This window comes from Alligator mississippiensis, chromosome 4, assembly GCF_030867095.1.
Source record: "Alligator mississippiensis isolate rAllMis1 chromosome 4, rAllMis1, whole genome shotgun sequence".
NCBI lineage: Eukaryota > Metazoa > Chordata > Crocodylia > Alligatoridae > Alligator > Alligator mississippiensis.
In genome coordinates this window covers 78,542,003-78,564,400 of record NC_081827.1, presented here as the reverse complement: position 1 = coordinate 78,564,400, position 22,398 = coordinate 78,542,003, and the positions used below count along the sequence as shown (strand labels likewise).

The window sequence follows — 22,398 nt, the reverse complement described above, 5'->3', positions numbered from 1 at the left end:
ACCTTGTTTTGGGTCATTTATAACATTTTGCCAATCTTTAACCATTTAGGCCAATATTTTCCATACCAGCTGCATACCTCTTTTTTTCTTTCTTTTTTGGGAGGAGGAAGGATTCAGGATTCTGTCCCCTGCCTCCATCTCTACTTCTAGCACCTAGGCAGTCTTGGAGGAAAATTGAATGGCATAGGAGGGACAGAGAATAGGAGATCAGAAGATAAAGTCTGCTGAGACTTGGACTGGTATACAGGGAGACTAGGATGAGATGAAACTCAAAACCAAAGGAAGAGGATGGAAAAGCTAAAAATGGAAACCAGTAAAGGGGAAGGGACTCTGAAAGAAAAACATGGAGGCATACAATGAAATTGGAAGAGAAGCTGAGGGAAGGGGCAGACTGCAACTGGCTGGACAAGGTAGCTAAGCCTAGGAACCAAAGATGAATAAATAGGGGAGGGGGAAGCAAGACAGATACGATAATAAGCTGCTGGTCAAGATGAGAACTGAGAACAGTGTGGGGGAAATGCATGTGGAGTCTGTGAGAATGTGTAAGGGCAAACCAAAATAGTATGAGTCCCCAAGGAAGGAGACTGGGTGCCCTTCCTTGGCATGTCGATGAAAAGCTTGGAAAAGAGTATGATTGGTTGGAGAAGCAGATTGGAGTAGGGTAAGAAACCTGAGTGACTGAGTGAACAATGAGCTCTGGTGAAGAGAGACAGGACCAAATTGAGGAGATTGAGAATTGATCAGAAGAGAAGAGGTAGAAAAGATCAAAATGAGGGTGCATCAGGAGATACAGGAAGAAAAGGCTGTGCCTACCAAAGCATGCTTATTTCCTACAGATTGGAATAAAACTCAGAATCCCAAGTTTTACTCCCCTAACTGTAAAATATCTGCAACACTCACTGGCAAATTACCATATACCCTTCTAACATTAATCCACAAAGAGTATGACAACATACTATTGCTACTGACTGTTCCATTAGCTCAAATGACAGAGGTCTGTGCAATAGATCTAAAGATTCCAACCTCGCTGACAACCTGTGTGAGCATCAACTTGATGATCCACAGTAGGATTACTGATTTATTCCATGTACTTTAAAAAAAAAATCTCAGGGTAGGGAAGTTGTATATTGCCTTTTCCCACCAGAAACAGCCCTCTTTTACCCCTGTAATAAAGTATGACGTTAAACCAGCATTTTCTTAATTTTCAACTTATTGCTTTTTATTTCAAAGGTAATTTTAATTTTGACAATAATGGAATGGTTGAGATTGTTCTCCCCATTTGAAACATTAAGCCTGATGCTGGAACAGGCAGTAGTCTGAGATTCTTGTTTAGAACACATGGAACACTAAACAGAAAGTTCTCAAGCAGGATATGATATGAGGAGTATGCGGTCTGCCAACCTCATTCTACACCCTGGTTGGTATACTGGAAGTAGCACTAGAAGATATTAAAATGGAAGGAGCTTTCATTTAACTGAACTGCTAAGAGACTGTACAAGATAACCAAGCTAGTACCTCTTGAATCCTCCAACCAAAATACTTCAACTTTTGTGATCAATCAAGAAGAACACTGCAGCCAAGAAGTCGATGCTGCATAAACCACAAGATATTATTGATCATCTTAATTTTGTACATCTGATTGTGGCCCTGAGGCAGACATTTTACATCTACCAGTTGCCACCTCTGAGAAAGTGAAGCCATATCATTACAGAACAGTGAGCATGGGAACTATTTCTGAGTCACTCCAGTAGGCGTTCCTTTTGGAGAACTGAATGGATTCTAGAGGCAGATTCAAAACTTCAGGTATATCAAGGGGCATAGCGCTTCAAGGCTTTTGTTGTGTTGCTTTTAAAACCGGGACAGACAGCATGCTCAGACAGGACAAACAAAGGAAATACAAAGAGAGTAAGACATTAGGCATTATGGACATTAGGAAGAACTTCTTCACAGTTCGAGTGGCCAGGGTCTGGAACGGGCTCCCAAGGAAGATAGTGCTCTCCCCTACCCTGGGGGTCTTCAAGAGGAGGTTAGATGAGCATCTAGCTGGGGTCATCTAGACCCAGCACTCTTTCCTGCTTATGCAGGGGGTCGGACTCGATGATCTATTGAGGTCCCTTCCGACCCTAACATCTATGAATCTATGAATCTATGACATTTAGCACTCGTTCCCATTTTATTGAAAGTAACTATTTGGAGCAAGGAGCTCACAAACAAGTGAATGGCATTTTAGAATTTACAATATGCTACCAACATACAGTTCAAGATTGGCAAGGGCTTTCATCCAACAGCAACTGACTTACCACATCTGTTTTACTGCTAAGCATGTGCCCAGGATTGATGACATACCTGACATTTTGTCTCACTTAGAGGTGGACTGATTTTGAGACCTGGCCCAGAGAGCCAGCAAGGCACCTGAACAGATGCTGCTCTTTGAAACCTTGGCATATGACTGCTCTCCAATTAGTACAGAGATCAAAAGAACCATGAACATTTAAGGTTCATCTATACTGCCTCTACACATGCCTACAAGCTCCATTGAGAGGCACACCCCATCCACTCCTGTTCAGCCTGTGTCAAATCCCAGAAGTAAAACAATTCAGCTGTCTGTAGCAGGTCACCAAGGTGCATCTGCTCATTTAAGTAAGGTTACCATATGTTCGGGTTTTCCTGGACCTGTCCTCTTTTTGTATCATCTGATCTCCGTTCAGCCATTTTTTTAAAAATTCAAATGTCCAGGATTTTGCTATGCTCAGCATCAGTGTTTTTCCCAGCACTTCCCAGCTTGCCCTAGCAAGGGGATCCTTGGGATTGGGGGAAGGGCAATTGTGGCCACCATGCAGCAAGGCAGGGTGGTGGGAGGAGCCCTGGCAGCTGGATGCTATGGGGAAGGGTCAGGACTTGAGGACTGTCAGAGGGCTGGGGGTAGGGAGGAGGAGCAGATGAGTCTGTGTGTGGGTGTGTGGAGGGGATGGGGGTGGGGGTGCCTGCTGGCACTGTGGGAAGCTGTCCAGGTGCTGGGGCTGTAGCAGGGCAGGGGGACAAGAGGCCTGGCCCTCCAGCAGGGAAAGGGGGCAGGGGGGACCTTTGGGGACACTGAGGAGCTGTATGCCAAGCCAGCAGAACTAGGTCCGCCCCTTGCTTACAGGGGCATGGTGGCCAGGAGACTTGCAGGGTTAGAGGGAACAGGGGGCTGTGGCTTGAGAGTGAGGGGCAACAGAATGAGCAGAAGCAGGGCACTGGCATATCACTGCTCCCCACACACAATCATATATCCTACTCAAACCCCCAGCAGGTGTCCTATTTTTTGGAACTGGAAATGATGGTAAGCCTACTATAAGAGAGCAAGCAGCCAGAGAGGCAGTTTGCAGGCAGTGAGGGGAATAATTGAAGAGTCACCTGACCAACAGAAGACTGGGCTGGAACTATACAAGCCCAAGGCTTCAGCTGGTCAGGCAGTCCAGTCCTGGGGTCCAGGAAAAGAGGAGCTCCTGGCAAAACAGCAGCAGGGATCCTGAAGTTACAGTGAAACTGGGACTGGAAAACTGTGGAACTGCATATCTGGGAACAGGAGAAAGCTGCCTGCGGCAGAGAGAAAAACCAGCTTATGCAGGCAAGGATTCCCTATTTTATGTTAAGCCCAGAGACAGTTTGGGCATCTGCTGGAGGGCATAAGTATTTTATTTTAAAGTTACACTGCTGGGGCAGGCTCAAGGCTTACTCAGAGAGCCAGTAGCCCAAGAGGGGCTTTAGACAGAGACTGCCAGAGCTCGGCAAGCTGGGTAGGCCCAACTGGCCCAGGATCGGGGTCAGAGCCCAGAAGCGGCCAAAGGTCCATCACAAGTGACTGAGATGGTAAGGAGGGGCCAAAGGTCCAAGAATGACCATCACCAGGGACTGAGATGGTCAGGGACCCACAGGAAGGGAGGCTGCAGACGAGAAACCAGGTCTTGTACTGTGGGCCTGGGCTAAAGGGCCCAGCAAGAGCATAAAGGGAGCAGGCTGATAAGGCCAAGACCCTTACAGAGTGACTAACAGTACAGTAACATTTGCAAGGCTTGGAGCCACACAATCTGCCCTTAAGGCTACAGGTACCCATGCTTCATTGTAACCACTCACATCAGTATCACATGGTATTGATACTACTGTTACCTCTGCCTAAATCTTTAGTGGTGGTGCTGGGTATGGCACAAAAATGGTGGTGTAGGCATGCCCATAGTGTTAAAGGGGAGCAGGTGAAGGGAAAGTTTACAAACCTTCTGTCTGTGCTTATCAGGCATCAAGCACTGCATTAGATCATTGGAGGTTTTTAATAAGGAGACTGTTAGAGGGTGGTCTCAAGCCAAAATTTGAGTATAGATCCCTAATAACCCATTGCTATTCAGATTATCAGGGATTTAGTGCAAGTTCTTCACCAGCAACACCAGTGAAAACTGGGGTTAATTTAGCTCAATGTCGTAGTCTTTAAGGCAGTTTTTAAAAAAACTTTACATTTTAAATTTGAAAAAAAACCCCAAGACAACAGTAGTAGAGCTCCCTGTATGGTAATTTTGGACCACTTGTTCAAACTGGGGTGACAACTGTGGCTCAAACACATGCTAAGAACTCAACAGAAAGAAGTTTGGGCTTTGGCATTGCTTGCAGGGTGTATATGAGGCCCCTTATTGAGAATTAGGTCAATTTACCATCCATCCAGTTTCTGGAGCAAGCTGGTGTGTACATATGCAAAAACAATTTTTGGTACTAGGTTCAAAGACAAGGAGCTTGTTCATGTGGAGGTTTAAGGCTAAACATTGGCAGTAAGATTAAATCAATATGGCATGGAAAAATGGGCATGCTAGGAAATCAGCTGATGTTTGACTTGGATTCTGGCAGCTAATAGATAGTATTGCATATCTACATGAAAACATTGTCTGATTTTGTAAGGAGATTGCCTTAATCATCAGGACAATTAGGGGCTAAGCAAAGATACAGGGCCCTTCCTAGAGGCATTTACAAAATGGTGTGAAATGCAGAGGATCAACAGGGAGCTGCCCTGTTCTCTGGAGGTACCAGATCAAAATTGGGAGGAACTGGTAAGTGCCTAAATCTGCACACCAAGAGGAAGGGTCAGTGATCACCTATACAAGAATGTTGCATTGAATAGCCATGTTATACAAGAATGAAGAATGGGCTACACCTCCCCAGTTACTGAACAGATACATTTTTGACTAATATCAAAGGGAGGGAGTCATTACCTGCTTAGAAACTTGGGCTGGATTGAGAATGGGGTAGAGACAGGTTAGTTTCCAGTAGGTGTACAGTGCAGGAACTCATTCAATAGTGGGTTAAATTCCCTGATAAAAATCACATTTTTAGTAGGTTTAAGAGAAAGCATCTCCTAAAAAGCCTGAGGAACAGGGGTTGGAATTCCTAACACTTAGTACAATGACAAGATAAACTCTCCTTCCCTAGACCAATTAGACGGGAGGATGGTAGACCAATCTGAGGGAGGATGGTACGGTCCCAACAAAAGGCTGGGACCAAGTCTGCAATGTGGATGGGCTGAAGATGCCTTAGAACAGGTGAAAGTGATTAAGGAGGATTCATGCTGAGGGCCACATAATTCATTACAAACTAATTCCCAGATGATTTAAGACAGTTATGGGCTGATTAAAGACAGGATACCTCTTGTATCCTGTCTTTCTTCCTGGGGAGCTAGGACAAAGGATGATGTCATAGTTAAGGCAACTGAATGTTTTCTTGGCTCAGGAGTTGGAAGCCTTTCGGCAACATGAGTTGAAGCCTTCAATCTGGCCGTGGCTACAAATTGAAGTCTCTTCCCCCATAGTGGCCAGCTACCTGCAGTTGCTCTCAGTGTTGCCTGACCCCTCTACAGTAAAGAAAGCAGTAAAGAAAGCAAAAACACAATGGAGCAGCAAGCTCTTCTTCAGTGGAGGGCAGTGCTGCTCAGGGAAGGAGCAGCACAACACAGCCAGTACCTGATCCCCTGCACTGGATTGGACTTGCCTCAGATAGCTGGATTCTGTCAAAGGCCCTATTTGATATTTGACAAGATATTTAAAATTACAGTTTTCATAGGTGGTCACTAATTTGTGTTCCTGGGTACATCACTTTGGCCTTTAAGGTCATGATTTGCAGAAGTCCTGAACACTCACAGGTGTAGGTGAAGTCAATGGGAGCTAAGCTTTGATCTATAAAGTGCTCAAAAGGACCTATATTATGTTAAGAGCACTAAAAAATAACATCCTAAGTGGTTTCCAAAATTAGTGGTAGATTTCAACTGTAATCTCTCTGTCCTCAGCTTCCCCACTCTATGGTATGGATAATACCACACTCTAACTTAACGGGGGCTCTGTGAAGATTAAAGAATTTATAGTTTTGAAGCATGCAGATACCATAATGACAAGCAAAGCAAAAACTCCCATGAGGAAAATGAATAATTCTGTCTTCAGAGCAAAATTTGAGTAAATACTGAACCGTTAATAAAGGAGCCACATATTAAACAATGAGGATAAAACAAAAGACTGACTGCCTGGTCAGTAAGCAAGCACTGTACATCCTGTGCATTAACAGTATGCAAGTGTGTGCTCAAGCCTGTACAACACTGTATAACGGCAAAAGTAAAATTAAGGTTGTACACGCATCCTTAATTCATTTTTGAATGCTTGATCTTGCAATGTTAATAATTTCATGCAGTTTTTCCGTGTGCATCTTGCATATATTTACACACATACACAAAGATAGTGTATCATCATGTATAGAATGTCAGGAGTAAATTTATAGTCTGCCACTTGTACAGGTGTCCAAAGCTCCAGACGCTATACTATTTTCAGTTTATCAAGTCTGTTTCTATAACAAACCATTTCCAACATATCCTTAGTTCACCTTGTCAAAGAGTACTGCTTTCCCAAGGCCGCCTCAGGGTCCTGTTGACGGATTGCTCTAATTGCAGTTGGTGAAGTAAAAAAAGCAGCCACTTCATGCTCCGCTAGCACACGGAAATAAGCACCAGCATCTGGCGTTCCCACAGGCTTCCCCTATGGAGAGATTAATTTAAAATGTCACAGGATAAAAATATTTCATAATTCCTTGACAGTTCAAGACTTGAACATATAACAATAGCGTCAACACTGTTACCACAGTAATTTCAATTACTTTAAAGATGCCTTTGTAAAAATACAATGAGATTACTTGTTTGTTGTAGCAGTAACATCACAACGTGGAGTCATATTCTAGGATACTTTCAAAAAGCTTCAGGATCAATCTTCAATTACACTTTACAAGTCCTAGCTGCGGGTGAGGAAACTGAGGAAAGAGCTATGCAAAGGAGCCATTTATTTACTGGGGAGAGGAGGAGTAATTTCTACACTCATCCTGATCTTGGAAAAATCTAAGTAAATCTGCAGGGTTTCAATGAGCCAAATTAGACCTTGGGAGTTTCAACCATGCCTCCCTTTTTCTAGCCGCATCCACAGTGCAGGTGGCCTCAAGCTGGCAATGTAGAATTTAGTTATGTTGGCTCTTTACTACCCAGGAATCTCCCACAGTAGGTAAAGCCCCAGTTAGCTTCTTATGCTAGATTCCCAACCTCTTCATGCTACACGCATTGTGCAAAAGAACTAAGGAGTCCATGGTCTCCCCCTTCATGTTTTAGTGTGCTACAATACCAGCTTTTTACTAAACATTGACTTTATATATTTCAAATCACATCAGGAAAATAGTAAACAAAAGTCAACTGGATGTAATAAGCTATTCAATGGCCAAAAATAAAAATTCCAATTATATTCTATGGAGTTGTAAACAGAAAGTAGATGGCACAGGACTAACCCCCAAATAAAAATACCTTAGTGTACATGATTACTTCAGTGAGTGAAGTGCTCCATGTCTTGTTATTTAAGATGATAAAGATGAAGTTAAAATGAAGTGACTTTTAGCTTTGCAGGTATTGCCATGCCCTTTTCACTAGGAAAGGTCACATTCAGATGATGAACTTTTGCTATCTCACAGGGCTTATATCCAAGTTCGGAGAGACATACACCTTTCATACTGCAAATGCCACTTGTCCAATATTTATGCAAGAAACCACAAACACAGGGCAAGAATTTCATTGTTGCAAATGTCACATATTTCAAAATTAAACCCATTATGGAGGAAATATACAGAGTTAACTCAAATCTCCACTGTCTTGTATGAGTAAAAATTTTGAGCATACTTTCCTTTAGCAACTTTCCTCACATGCATGCATAATTTAATAAATATCAATGCGTGAAACTTGCATGCACACCAGAGACAATCTATCTGCCAACACTGTTCCCTTCCATTCACTTGTGACCACATATATTTCTTAAAGTGTGCCAGTAATGTTCAAATACTGTATCTTTTTCATTCCATTCCCCTCACCCACTTAAAATAAGCCAATATTTGGAAAAAGTTAAACCCAGTAGATTTCATAGATTTCACAGACATTAGGGCAGAGGTGGGCAAAATGCAGCCTCCCAGGCCATTCTATCCGGTTTGCAGGGCCCCTAAAATATTTAGAAAATTAATATTAATCTGCCCCGGGCTGCCTGTTATGTGGCCCTCGATGGCTTGCCGAAACTCAGTAAGCAGCCCTCTGCCCAAAATAATTGCCCGCCCCTGCATTAGGGGCTGGAAGGAACTTCATGAGATCATCGAGTCCAGCCCACCCCCAACCATAGCCAGGAAGTCAGTTGGGATCAAGTGACCCCAGCAAGAAAAACATCCACATGTTTTTTGAAAGAGTCCAGAGTAGGTCCTTGCATCACCTCTGGGGGCAGTTTGTTCCAGACCCTGGACACTCGCACCATAAAGAACTTCTTTTCTTATGTCTAGTCTAAATCGGCTTTCCTGGAGTTTATGGCCATTACACCTTTTCATCCCTTGGGGAGCTCTGGTGAAAAGCTGTTCTCCCAGGTCCTGATGTACGCCTCTTATATAATTGTAGGCTGCTACAATTTGATAGATGGTACCATCCAATGGACAAATAAAGTAGAATATAAAATGTGAAGGATATTTTCAAATTGCCAAGATGGGAATGGAACACAAATATTTTAGAGCCAGGGTCAGCAGCCTACAATTCCCAAACCAGAGCTGGCCCACAACGAGATCTGATAAGGCCCAAGAAGATATGACATGGCCCAGGGCAGCACCAGTGGATCAGGCTGAGCCACTGTTCCTTCTGCAGAACCCTCCTCACTGCCCTTTGCCTCTGCTTACCTCTCCTCAGGAGGGTCCAGGCATGGCCTTCGGATGTAAGTTCCAGTACACATATGGAATGCACAGTGAATTTTCCTAATTCTTAAGAGTTGGTTGGTGACCTGAAGCATGAAGGTTTGTATCCATTAAAAACTATTTTGTTTTCCTAATATAACTAGTTTTCCCAATCCCTTCTACTACCAGACCCACCTCATGGCAATTCAAGGGGCAAGATTTTGTTTAAATTCAATCACAGCAGTCCACAATGACATAGTTGGCGAATTAAATTATAATTCAAGGACCATGCAGAGCTCTTCTGTGCTGTTAGACTTCCTCCCCCACCACTTAGATCTTCCAAGTGAATCTTTCTTCATCAGTTCTCAATCTTACCTCACACTAAATGGAACCCAAAATGTAGACTCACATTTCTTCCATATAGTTCATACCACATACAGGCATTTGCCAGTATGAATTGGGCCAATGCTTACATTTCCCCAGATGTTCTTTCATCAAGCATAAGCAGGGGGAAGAGGGGAGAAATGATTGAGGGAAACATAAAAGGGATTACGAGAATACAAAGAAGTAAGAGGCAGGAAAGTGATGGAAAGGAAGAATAGGAACAATGTGCAGGAAAAGAAAAGAAAAGTAGCACGATAGGTATAACAACAATGAAGAGAAGGAAGAACATAAAGGAAAAAAGAAAAAGCGCAATACAAAAATAATATTCACAATACAGGAATATAAAAAAAAACCCAGTTGGGTTGAAGGGGTGGGGAGAGAGACCAAAAACAGAGGAACCACAAATGGGTAAATACTGCTTTCTTCACAAGCTTTTTTTGTTGTAATGTGCCCTAATATTCTCCAAATGAAGTAGAACATACTGCTTATCTGTGGGGGGGAAGTATGTACTCTTTCTTTCCTTTAGTTCACTGCTGCCAAAAACCTATGTAACATCTCTTTCATTTCCCCCAAACTATCCTTTTGCACATTCACCCACTAAGACACCTCTTTCATAACTTTGAAAACCTGAATGGGCAAGAAAATACTATTTATAGAACACATGTTCCTCAATGATGCCTGCCAATATTTTGCTCCAATCTAAGTGTATATCCCTAGTTAATACCAAAATAAGTGATGTCCTTACTGTGAAGGAATCCTGATTCATACAAAAATCTTCCCATTACCTTATCATGTAACTAGACTAACCACATTTATAATCATCTTGGACAGAAAAATCCAACTGCAAAACAATTTTAAAATTGGTTGAATTTCTGGTGAGAAAAGTGAGTTGCTACTTTTAATCTTATTGGAAAGTTTCCAGATCCCAGGAAAAGACTGATAATGTGTCACAGTTAGTAAGGGTAAGGCACTAAACGGCTGGTTTGGATACTTATTCTCACTTGTGCTTAGGATAGTTCTATTCACTGACAATAAGCAGGAAAACAATTAATGATGAATAGAGGCAACATTACATTTTCATTAATACAAGAAAGAATCTAACTTTATACATTGAACAGTCACCTTTCAAATGTAAAATGAATGTTCAACAGCTATCTGTTTGAGCCACCTCCTTTGCCTCTATATAAAGCTTTCCTTATCAAAAGCAGAATGAACTGACACAATGTACTTTTTTCACATTTATCATGAAGGGGAAGCCCTCCTGGATTCAAGTATAAGCAGGGGTCAGGTGACTCCATCCCCAACACAGGCTTGAGATCAGTCATAGCCACAGCCGCTCCACCCCCCACACAGCAGCTTACTCTCTGGCTCTGGTCTGCTCCAGCTTGGGGCATGGAGCACATCATGGCTCCAGCCCCCACCTAGCCACAGAGCAGCAGTTGCAGTGGCAGCAGCTTCAGCCTGGCTCCAACTCTGTCTCTGAGATTGGAGCTGCCACTGCAACCACTGCTGCATGGCTGGGCAACAGCCAGAGCCAGCATGCACTCCATGCCCCAGGCCTGAGCAGGGTCAGAGCTAGAGGCTAAGTAGCTTCAGGGATGAAAAGACCAGACAACAGAGGGAGCCAGGTGACAGGGGGTGAAGGCACTGCGGAGGGCATGGGGGCAGGTGCCAGGGAGTGAAGTATGCAGGGAGTGGAGGGGGGGTGGCAAGAGAGACATGCACCGGGTGCACAAGCACTGAGGCAGGGGAGCAGGGATCAAGGGGCACGAGTGAAGCTACTGGACCCCTCCCCATCACCAGCTCCCCTACTGCCTGTCCTTGTGCTGCTGCTTGCCCCAATAGAAAGGGACAAGTTTAAGACAACCTTCCAATAATTAGATTCTCTACATGGAAAATTATAACAAATTTATATATTTTTGATGTACAGAATCTAATTTGGGGGGGGTCATCTTAAATTCAAAGTTATCTTGGATTCAAGTAAATACAGTGTATGAATTTCAGAAGCCAGTAACCCAAATTGAAACTGATGAACAACACAACAATTGTACTCCTCTGATGCTTAGGAAGATTATAACAAATAGTACAGGAAGCCACAGGAGGCATTTGCTGCATGGCATTTAAATGAAAATATAATCACTCTAAAGGATCAATCAAGCACATGTTGAATTGATTAAGAACCATCTTAGATATTTCAAAAAGTATTCGTCAACAGGAAGCATCATTGAATCAGGGAATGTCTAATACAGTCCCATTAGGATCAGTACTAGGTCTAAAGCTATTCAATAATTCCCACAATAATCTGTATGTAAAAATAAGATCACTGCTGATAAAGTCTGTTATTAATGTAGATTGACAAATAATTATAGCAACAAGAAACTTGTACTGAATATTTTGAATTACTTGGCCCCATCCCAAAATTGTGTTTTACTGCAAATAAATATAAAGTTGTACATCTACTAACAAGGAATGAAGGCCACAACTATAAAACAGGAGACTAAAATCAGGCCCTCTGAAAAGGGCCAGGGGTCACAGTGGAGAAGCAACTCAACATAATCTCCCAGTCCAATGCTGTGGCAAAAAAGACTAATGCGGTCCCCTATATATAAGCTGGGAGTAATGAGTGGGAGGAAGGAAATACACTTACCTCTGTATATACTATTGTGAGAGAGATACTGAAATACAACATCAAGTTCTTGTGTCCCCGTACTAAAAAAGGTTGTTGGAAACAACTGAAGAAGGTCCATAAAAAATATTTAAAAGCTGAAGAAAATGCCTTTACAAAAAAATTTTTTTTTTAGGATTTGAATCTGTTCTTTCAGATCTCAACCCAACCTCTAGCTCTTAAAGATTAAGATAGGACTGAGTGGAAGAAGGTAAAATTACATGACATCTCTTTAGAGTGGGGTTCTGACATTTTCCTCTTAAATATCTGGTCCTGCGCAGAACTAGAGATAGGACATTGGACTGATGGAATTTGGCTCTGATCTGGTATGGCAGTTCTTGCATTCTTTGGTGGCAATGCAAGGGCACCAAGTCAGTGCAAGATCCCAACAATAAGAATTGGGTCTGGGAAGGAGAGCATGGTTGAGTTTGGTTACGGATTTACAATTGGTCATGCCTCAAGCTTGCCTCTATCACCTTATTATTTGAAGTTGCTATTGGCATATTTCAAAGAAACAAGCCAGATGAAGCTTTATGATGGACTAAATCTGAGTTCTGAAAGTGCATAATAGGGATTATTTTAGGTATTAAAAAATATGCCTTTTTAAATAATGCAAAAATATTTCCTAATGATCCATTTCCATCCTTCTTCTTTGAAGTGCTGCAGAATCGCTTGTTTTTTATTCTTTTTCTTTTACCTTTAAAAAGTTACTAACTTAGATGAGGGGTATGAGGTTGTAGCCATACTGGTCTAAGGACATGGGCAGACAAGGTTCTTTGGGTAAATCTGATATCTTTTATTAGACCAATTCAAATAGTTGGAAAAATTCTTCTTTGCAAGCTTTCAGGTATAAATACCCTTCGTCAGGTTGAGGAAGCATCTGCAATTGGTGTGTGCTCTTCCTGGATGGAATGAATAGTAAAGACACCGGCTGGTTTATTAGCCAGTTTGTCTAATAAAAAAATATCAGATTCACCCAAAGAACCTTGTCCAATTTAGATCAGTGGATTCAACCTCTGACATTACTGCCATTAAGTGGATGTTTTGACCTAGGTGGCTGGAAGGTACTTGTTCTATTATTCTTCTATAGCTTTTATTTTCTCTGTGCCACTGCTCTCTGAGTTTTAACTTCCTTCATTTTCTTCATTCCTGCCTATACCAAAACCTTCATATTAACTATTTTCTTGCCCTTTCCATTTACCTCTACCCTACCCTACCCTAGCACATTTTTTCACTCTTTTCCCCTAACCCATCTGTTTCCCTCACTGCCACAAAATCACCTTTTTTTGCTGTCTCTTTCTGCACTACAAGATGATGTGCCTGGAGGCCTGGTTGCAGTCTAACTCCTCCCCACCCCACTAGTCCAAGCTTGGAAGTGCTTCTGACAAGCTTATCTAGACACTTCCTACCTCTGATAACATGAAACATAAAACATTGCCTATTGGGGTTACAGTGCAGATGTCATGGCTTTATACTAGTGATTTTCAATCAGGGTGCTGCAGGGTGATAGTTCTAAGGCAATATTAGCACTGTTAGGTATGCAAACACCTACACAACTCACACGATAAATCCAGAGATTTCAAATACAACTCCACAGTGTCAAAAACATTCTGACTTGCTTTGGTCTTTCTGAGTTCTCTGCAATGGAAGAATTGCTCTATTATTTTCCCACAATCAATAAAAACAAATAAAAGAGTTGGGATTTTCTGAGGTAGGTTGAGTCTGAAAGGGTTAAGTATCACTATTATAGACAATGGCCAGAAGAAGAAACAGTTTCAGGAAGCTTCAGAGACAGTTTTCAGGTACAAGCTAAAGACAGGGAATCTTCCTTACACAACCAAAAATTAAGTCCTAGACTGGGGGCTCTTTCATACTTCCAGGGATAGCTAGTAAAAAGCTGTTTCTCCCCACTAAACCCCACTCTACAGAAACACTGAGTGGCATAGTAACTCTGATTGCTTTTTCTCTGTGTTAACATAAAAGACTAAATTTCCTGCCCATCCAATCCAGTTTCTGATGACTTGGGATCATGCTGGCTGAAGAAGCCCAAAACCTATGTGGACTGCAACATCTAAAGCATCTTGCTGTTTGGTATGTACTTAAAATCTATCAAACATTGGAAAGAGCTGTATAAAAGAAAAAACAGGAAATAATCCTTCCTGATATTTGAAGGAATACATTACAGTTTTCACATTCTTGTCAATGGTGTCATATTATACCAAGTAAAAACCAAAAGTATGAAGTTTCCATAGTAACTGCTAAAGTGGCACTTTGCTACCTGTTAAGCCAATTAAAAAACTCACTATCTGAGGTGAGAATAAGAAAGCTATACCTGACCCATTTCCACGTTCTCCAGCTGGCTGCCCCAAGACTGACAAGTCTACACATTGCTCCTTCCCCATCCTGAAGAAGAGTCCTGGCCATCCAAACTTCTGACATTACTCCATCTAGTTAAAATGGTGATCAACTTTGAAATATGTGAATAACTTTTGGGGAAAAGGTTGAAACCTGGGTTCAGAGGATTCCATTTCTTTCTTAATGGGAACACTAATACAATCTAGTCACAAAAAGAATAAAAATATATTATCGATTTTTGCATTCTTCCACCTTCAAATTTGAGACAGCTCCTTTTAATTTACAGTCCAGATTTACTCTAGTCCTTCTTTCCCCACTTCTGTAAAACCTCATCCACCAGAAATTCCTTCTCCTAAAAAGTTGTAGATATTCTGAGTACTAACTGTAAGACAGACCATTTGATTTCTGTTCATAGCCTTTTTTCTTTCAATAGAATGCTTTATAGTGAAGAAATGTTTCCCTCCTCCCCCTTCCATAGTTTCATAGTTGGTAGGGTCGGAAAGGACCTGAGCAGATCATCAAGTCTGACCCCCTGCCATGGCAGGAAAAACTACTGGGGTCAAACGACCCCAGCAAGGTTTTCATCTAACCTCCTCTTAAAAACCCCCAGGGTAAGAGCCAGCACCACTTCGCTTGGAAGTTGGTTCCAGGTCCTAGCCGCCCTGACTGTGAAGTAGCGCCTCCAACTTAAAACTTCACTGTAAAAGGGCTTCCACTGTAAGAAAAGGGTCTAGTCAAACAAGAAATCGCCACCTCTTTTCTCTCTCTCCAAAGTTTTAGTGCATCTTCAGCAGAATGGTTAGACCCATCTCCCCTGACAGAGATAGTCACTTCTTTCAATTCTTGCAAATGCAAGCAGCAAGTGTAACTGTGGTACCAGATGTTTATTCCCTGCTAGTTACAGAGGCTACAAGATACTCATAGATTCCCTTTTTTATCCAATTCTCTAAATATTTAATATCTATTACCTGTGAAAATATTAATCACAGTATAATAAAAATAACCCAAGCTAACATCATATTAAATTACACAATGTGCATCTATGCTACCAAATGAGGTTCTTTACCTTTTGCCATGCAGGGCGTTAGCTTTGACAATCATAGTCATCCCTCCGGGCCTTAAAATTTTATAAATCTGATGGGAATACTTTTTTTCCAAAGGGGTGAGCCCAATGGAACATATTCACAATGAAGTAAAAGTCTTAAGAGGAATGCAAGCTATTTGGTACTTTCCTTCCACTTCTCTAACAGAAGTCACTTTAACCAGGGTTCCCTATTCAATTATTCTTGGTCACTGTGATCTGTGAATTGGCCTGTTCCAATGAAGTTTATATATTTTTCCTTTATTAAGCATTTAGAAAGGAAATTACAATTAAAGGCAGAAGGTAGGATTTTTAGAAGCATCTAGTATTGACCTAACCTTGAAAACTGCACACACTTTTCAGTGATACCCATTTGCCCAGGGATGTCAAACTCATCTAGCCCATTGCTGGGCTGGTCTGTGGACTGAGCTGAGACCACGCACCAGAGCCAATGCACAAGGCGGTCCTGTGAGGCACCACATGCAAGCCTGCACCCCAAACCTTCTGTGCTGTGCACAATGCCCACAGTGCCAGGTCCAGACCACACACTGCATGTAACCACAAGCCCCCAGAGTGGGGCCAGTGCATACTGCATGCAGCGCATGAGGCTGGGCCGGTGATGCACACTGCATGCAGCACAGGAGGCCAGAATAGGGTGCGCACTGTTCTGCTGGACCACACCTGCACCCTGGCTCTGGCACGGCCCAATCCAGACCAGCCCCAGATCCAAAACTAAGGGCTGGTACAGTGCAGGCATGGGGTCAGTCCAAGACCCACAGGCCAGATCACAAGACTCCATGGGCTGGATCTGGCCTGCAGGGTGTATGTTTGAAACCCCTGCATTAGCCCAAGTGTTCAAGCTGTAGAACCAGTCTAAGAAATACCACAAGGCAACACCACCTGTTACTGCTACAAGTAGAGTTAATCTTACTCCATATAGGTGCTGCAATGTGTGCTGCAAATCAAAGCCATACTAAATGTGTCTGAGCATTTCTTAATTTAAAAATCTAAAGAGACATTGTGGCTAGGGACAGATATTACACATAAACTGGTATACGTGATCAGAAACTGGTTTAAACCTGTAACAGAACAGATGTTCAGTGCACAGAAACCAGTTTGAGAACAGCTGAAATGTACCTGGTTGAATGTAGTATCAAACTTAACTGAGTTGGCTCAAACCAGTTTATGCAATGTCTGTCCCAGACCCCTTGCTGGTTTAACATCCTTGGAGGTTTTTTAAGACCCTGAGTACAGTACTCAAAGTACCAAACACTAAAGAGAGGTAACAGGGAGCCACTGAAGAAACAAAAGAACATAAGTATGAGTCAGGGGGATAAAATTAACAGAATCTTATGTTATCAGAGGGAATGGGGTAGATAAAAGAAAAGGAGTGAGAGGAAAAGAGTTACTACTTTTGTAAGAAGAAAGAGAAAATAGCTGAAAGCTGCCATACAGAAGTGAGAAAGTGATATGTACATAGAGTTACTGTTTTTGTAAGAAGGAAGAGAAAATAGCTGAAAGCTGCCATTCAGAAGTGAGAAAGTGATATGTACATGGCTGGATAGCCTAAGCATGCAATATTATTTCAATTTAAATTAATTGATGGAGAGTTAAAATTGGGCAGAAGAATAGGAAAACCATTAAAACTCTCAGATATATCTTGAGGATGTTTGCGTGTAATTATTTTATGCTATGTTTAAAAAAGGAAAATCTCATTACATTTACATTCAAACCTTAGTGAAATTTCATAATGCAGACAAGATGAACTAAAATTCTACTAGTGATCCACTGATGGTCTCCACAATTTATTGATTATTCATTCTGCTGTAGAAGAGCTTGAAGGATGGATCTTATGAATAATAAAAAGGTAGAATTCTGAAGTCCAATAAATCACATCATAATCATCTGTCTAGTGGTGTATAACCATTGAATAGATCAACACAAAAGAAAGGAAATGATTAATTACACCTAAAAATGTAAGATATCCCCCTGAGGGAGTAAAATAAATATTTAAATACATATTCATGTATGCATATGTACAATATTTTATATAGGCATGCTTGAGTAAACATAGCAGCCATATTATCAATAAATAGAGATAGAGAGCAGGATAACAAACTTTTGCACTATTGACTCTTCGGAGACTTGAGAAATGAGGCTCCCAGAGGCTCACAGATAGTGCAGACTAAGAATAATGGTGTCCTGCTCATAAACTAGACTTTCTTTCACTCAAATAGGCAATGGAGGACATGCTTTGAGATTCCAAGGGCAAAAATCCAGGCCATAACAGACAGTACTCTGACTCATTCATGCTTCATTCTGCAAAATTGAATGCAATAGGATACAGGTCATCTACCTTAGGTACAATAAAAATCCTACCCTAAAGCACGATCCTGTACATATAAATCTAAGAAAATGGGGTTGGACTAAAGTCCCTCCACCTAAAGAGAAGCCCATGTAGCAACTGATCCACAACTGTCAACATCTGATGTGTCCTTGACTAATTTGAGGCACTGCTTGAAAATGTTCCATTCTATTTTTCCTAGTGCATATGTTTGTTTCACCTGTGTAAGCAATACTGCTCTACAATGACTAATTGTATCTGACAGATACAAGATAGAGTGACACCATGGCATCAATTGGGGAAGAAAAAGCTTTCCTCTGCGGTGATTTCCACATACTTTGACAGGCCTTTACTATTCAGAGGAAGGGACAAGTATATAATAAAGAAAGATTGTTCTAACAGCCAACTAAATACCATGTACTTCACATGCTACAATCTCAGGAAGTATAGCAAAAACTGGCATGGCATTTGAATGTACCAAAAATGAGTCTTCCCATCAAAATATAATGCTACTGGCAGCAGAAGTGCAATATGTAAACACTTGTAGGGGATGTGGGCAAAAGAAGTTCTCTTTGAGAAGGCAGCCCAGCCATCAGTATCTCATCTGAAGAACACATCCATTTATTTCATTTATATGCCACCTCTTCCCAGAAAAAGCTCAGGGCAGCTTACATGGAGCTCGTCTGTATGAAACTGCTCTCTAGAAGCAGAATGCAGTAATATTGGGAACATCCTGGTCTTCGACAACCACCTCATAAGTCTGTCCCCCAGGATCAGTGTGCATCCCTCCTTGCCAAAATATTAGGTAAAGTTCTTTGGACATTAGAGATTCCTAGTTGGCATTCATCAAGATCCCGAAAACCATCTCACCTGGTAGGGGTAATTAAATCTAGGTCTCTACTACCAACAGGTTGTTCCTCAAAGAGATGCAATCATGCAGTCTGTAAGCATGCTAGGTGCACTGGACACGCACCAGAAACAGACAGAGAGAGCTGTCACATCTTATCTTTAACATACCTACAACTGTAAATACAACAAAGTACCAGAGTACTCATCTTACTTCCTAATGTTTGGTCACAAAGCTTGCTTATATGTGGATATTGTTTTGATATTTCTTGTTACAGAACCTTACCTATAACATAAGAAATATTACTTACTTTTACCTTACTATTACCTGCAGGGGGAGGGAGACCATGGGGGGAGACAGGATCAAGAAGCACACTACAGAGCAACCACAGGAAAAATCAAAGTAACGAAGTCCATTACTATTAGTGGTTTGGAGCCACTAAAAACTAGATAGGGTTGCTTTACTGCACAGCTGTTTAGTCTGCTGCGCAGTTAAGCATCTCATGTAGACGCAGCCCTTATGACCTCCAAAGTTTTCAGGGTGGGTAAGGAGCAGCCTGTTGGGGACTTGAGAAATACAGTTCCCAGCAGCTCAGAGAGCCACACAGGCAAAGGACAGAGGCTGAAACAGTCTGATTTACTCCATGGGAAAAAAACAATTCTGCAGTGGAACCTAATACAGAGGACAAAAAAAAACAATCCAGAGTCCTGACCTAAAATGGCAAAGCAACCAACTTCATGCCTCTGATAGCCTGCATATGACTGAGACCATACAGACATTTTCACTGTGGATGAACAGGTAAGGTGTTTGGGGAGAGGAGTCCCCTCCCAGGTGTCATCTTTGAGCAGGACAACAAGACTTCACTCCTGGGCTGCTCGCTGTGAAGTAAGAGGGAAAACCACATTCTTTCTCAGAGCCACTAATGCCCTGCCAACTAGACCTGCCTAGCCCCACAGAGAAAGGCATTTCCATCAGTTAGTCTTCTTTGGGCTCCTGAAACCAGTGGGCTGTGAAGGGCAGCTGGTTCCTCCACCAAAGTGATCAATAGTCTAATAGGAAGAAAAGAAGCCCTCAGGCTCCATATCCAGAGGAGGAGGCCTGAGTGTCAACCCAACCCTTCCTGCTGGGCTTTCATAAATTTCATAGACTTTAGGGGTGGAAAAGACCTCACAAGATCGTTGGGTCCAGCCCCCTGCTCAAAGGGCAGGAAGTCATCTGGGGTAAGATGAGCCCAGCAAGGTGAGCATCCAGGCATTTCTTGAACATACCCAGACTAGGTGCTTACACCACTTCTGGAGGGAGTCTATTACAGACGCTGGAGACTCAGACAGTAAAGAAGTTTTTCCTCATGTCCAGTCTAAAATGGTCTTCCAGCAATTTGTTACCAATAGACCTTGTCTTCCCTTGGGATGCCCTGGCAAACAGACGTTCTCCCAGTTCCTGATGCACACCCCTTATATACTTGTAGGCTGCCACCAAGTCTCCCCTGAGCTTTCTCTTCTCCAGGCTGAAGAGTCCCATGCCTCTCCTCCTAAGGCTCTCTTGACCTCTGATCATGCATGTGGCTCTCCTCTGGACTCTCCCAAGCTTCTCCACATGCTTTCTAAAGCGTGGAGCCCAGAATTGGATGCAGTACTCCAGCTGAGGCCTCACCAAGGCCAAATAAAGCCAGAGGATGACTTCTTGGGTCTTGCTTGAGATGGATCAGTAGATGCAAGCCAGAGTTTTATTTGCTTTGCCAGATGCAGCATCGCATTGGTGGCTCATGTTCATCTTGTGTTCAATCATGACCCCCAAGTCTCTTTTGGTCATGGTGCTAGTGAGTGTAGCACCTTTCCTTTCCCTTGAGCAGGAAGCTGAGGAAAAACCACATAGGATCTACTATATAGCTGAAGGATATGGGGATACCTGTGTCTAGATCCATGGTTCTCAGCCTTTTCATACTCAAAGATTCAAGGCATCCCTCAGAAAATACCAGCTTAGTTTTCACTCATTTTTTGAGTACAAACTAACTGTAGAACAATTCTTCTGTTGCAAAAAACTCAGGAAGACGATAACAGGGCAAAATGTTTTTAACACCTGGGTTCCTCCTTGAAGTCTCTGGGGTTGTCCTGTGAATTATGCCTGCACACTAACAGTGCTAACATTGCATAGCACCCTGAGGCACACTTGACAGGATCTCAAGGTACTCCAGGGTGCCATGGCACCCTGGTTGAGAAACACTGGTTTAGATAAATGAAAGAGACTCTGGGGAGGGAAGCACACTCTTTGCTGAAGAAACAGCACATAAAAATGTACTTCATGTAAGCAACAGTCAAGTCTTCAACCTTTCGTTATTTTGCAATACAGCTGTACCAATTGTTCAGCCAGCCATATTATAACTCCAGTACAATAACAGTACGTACCCAAACCATATGATACCATCACGTCTACATCAGATGTCAGATTCAAACTACGTATAGCTATTTGAGGGATACTTTTATAACATCTATACTATATTCAGTATCCAGTGCTAGTCTGCAAGGTTAGCTCTGCAAAGTCCATAAATAAGGATTCCTCAGAGTAGTTGGTGAAAGACCCAAGACAATTTTTTTTTAAATGTGGAAATTGGGGCTACTTGGATTGCCACTCATGGTATCAAATCTATGAGAGAAGAGTCTAAACATAAAGGCCTAATATTTTCTCTTATCTGCTTTTCTTGATTCCTTCACTGCTAGTTCCTTCCCCAGTGCCTGATCTTCTTACTTTTAAGTTAAACTCATTTTTTCCTCTAAAAACAGTTCTTTTATAACATTTTATGTTTTTATTACTTTTAACTTGTAATGCCCTAGATGTCAGATGCTTCAAATTATTGTATTCACCCTACTACTAGTTGGCAATTCCACACGCACTGAATCCAGTTTGAATCCAATAACAAATAGGCTACCGGCTGACAGCCATTAGCCAAGGGACCACAGAGGTATTAAGACTAAAACCTCATTTGTTCCAAGACTTCAGACACTAAGGCATGTAGAAAGGAGACTAGAAAACTCTACCACACTTGGGAATCGGGGTGCCTCAGGAGTGGGCTTTAGAACTAAGGGTGCATGGATAATTTTTATTCCCACAGCTGTAGTGTAAAAATTCAATGCATACCCTATTTTGCAAATGTAGTCACTGTGAGCTTTCAGGCTGAAATATGCATTGCCATATTAAACAGGTAAACTTTATCTGGCCAGACGGTAAATTGAGTTTCCAATTAAGAATAACCATTTGTTTAAGTTTCTTGCAGCTGTTGCATTCATTGGTTCAGAGTATTAGAGTCTATCTTTCACATGCTTAAGGGAAAAATCTCATGCATTATTCAGTTATCAAATGTCATACATACTTCAATATTTAATAGAATAGACCTGTTTCACAAACCTGGCTTTGTCTAAGATACGCTTCTCATTAACCAATAAATCATCGACCAGAAGCTCAAAAATTAAATTTCTTTGCATCAGATGTTATCA

General features: G+C 41.9%; 1 protein-coding gene across 4 annotated transcripts in view; it reads right to left on the bottom strand.

The window, feature by feature from the left end:
• ACSS3 (acyl-CoA synthetase short chain family member 3) overlaps window positions 1-22,398 on the bottom strand; it is a 183,464-nt gene that overhangs the window by 102,480 nt on the left and 58,586 nt on the right. For all 4 annotated transcript variants that reach the window (XM_059726128.1, XM_059726129.1, XM_059726130.1 and 1 more), the window contains one exon: window positions 6,886-7,037. In XM_059726128.1, the coding sequence (XP_059582111.1) occupies window positions 6,886-7,037 (152 nt within the window). The remainder of the gene's footprint in view (window positions 1-6,885; window positions 7,038-22,398) is intronic.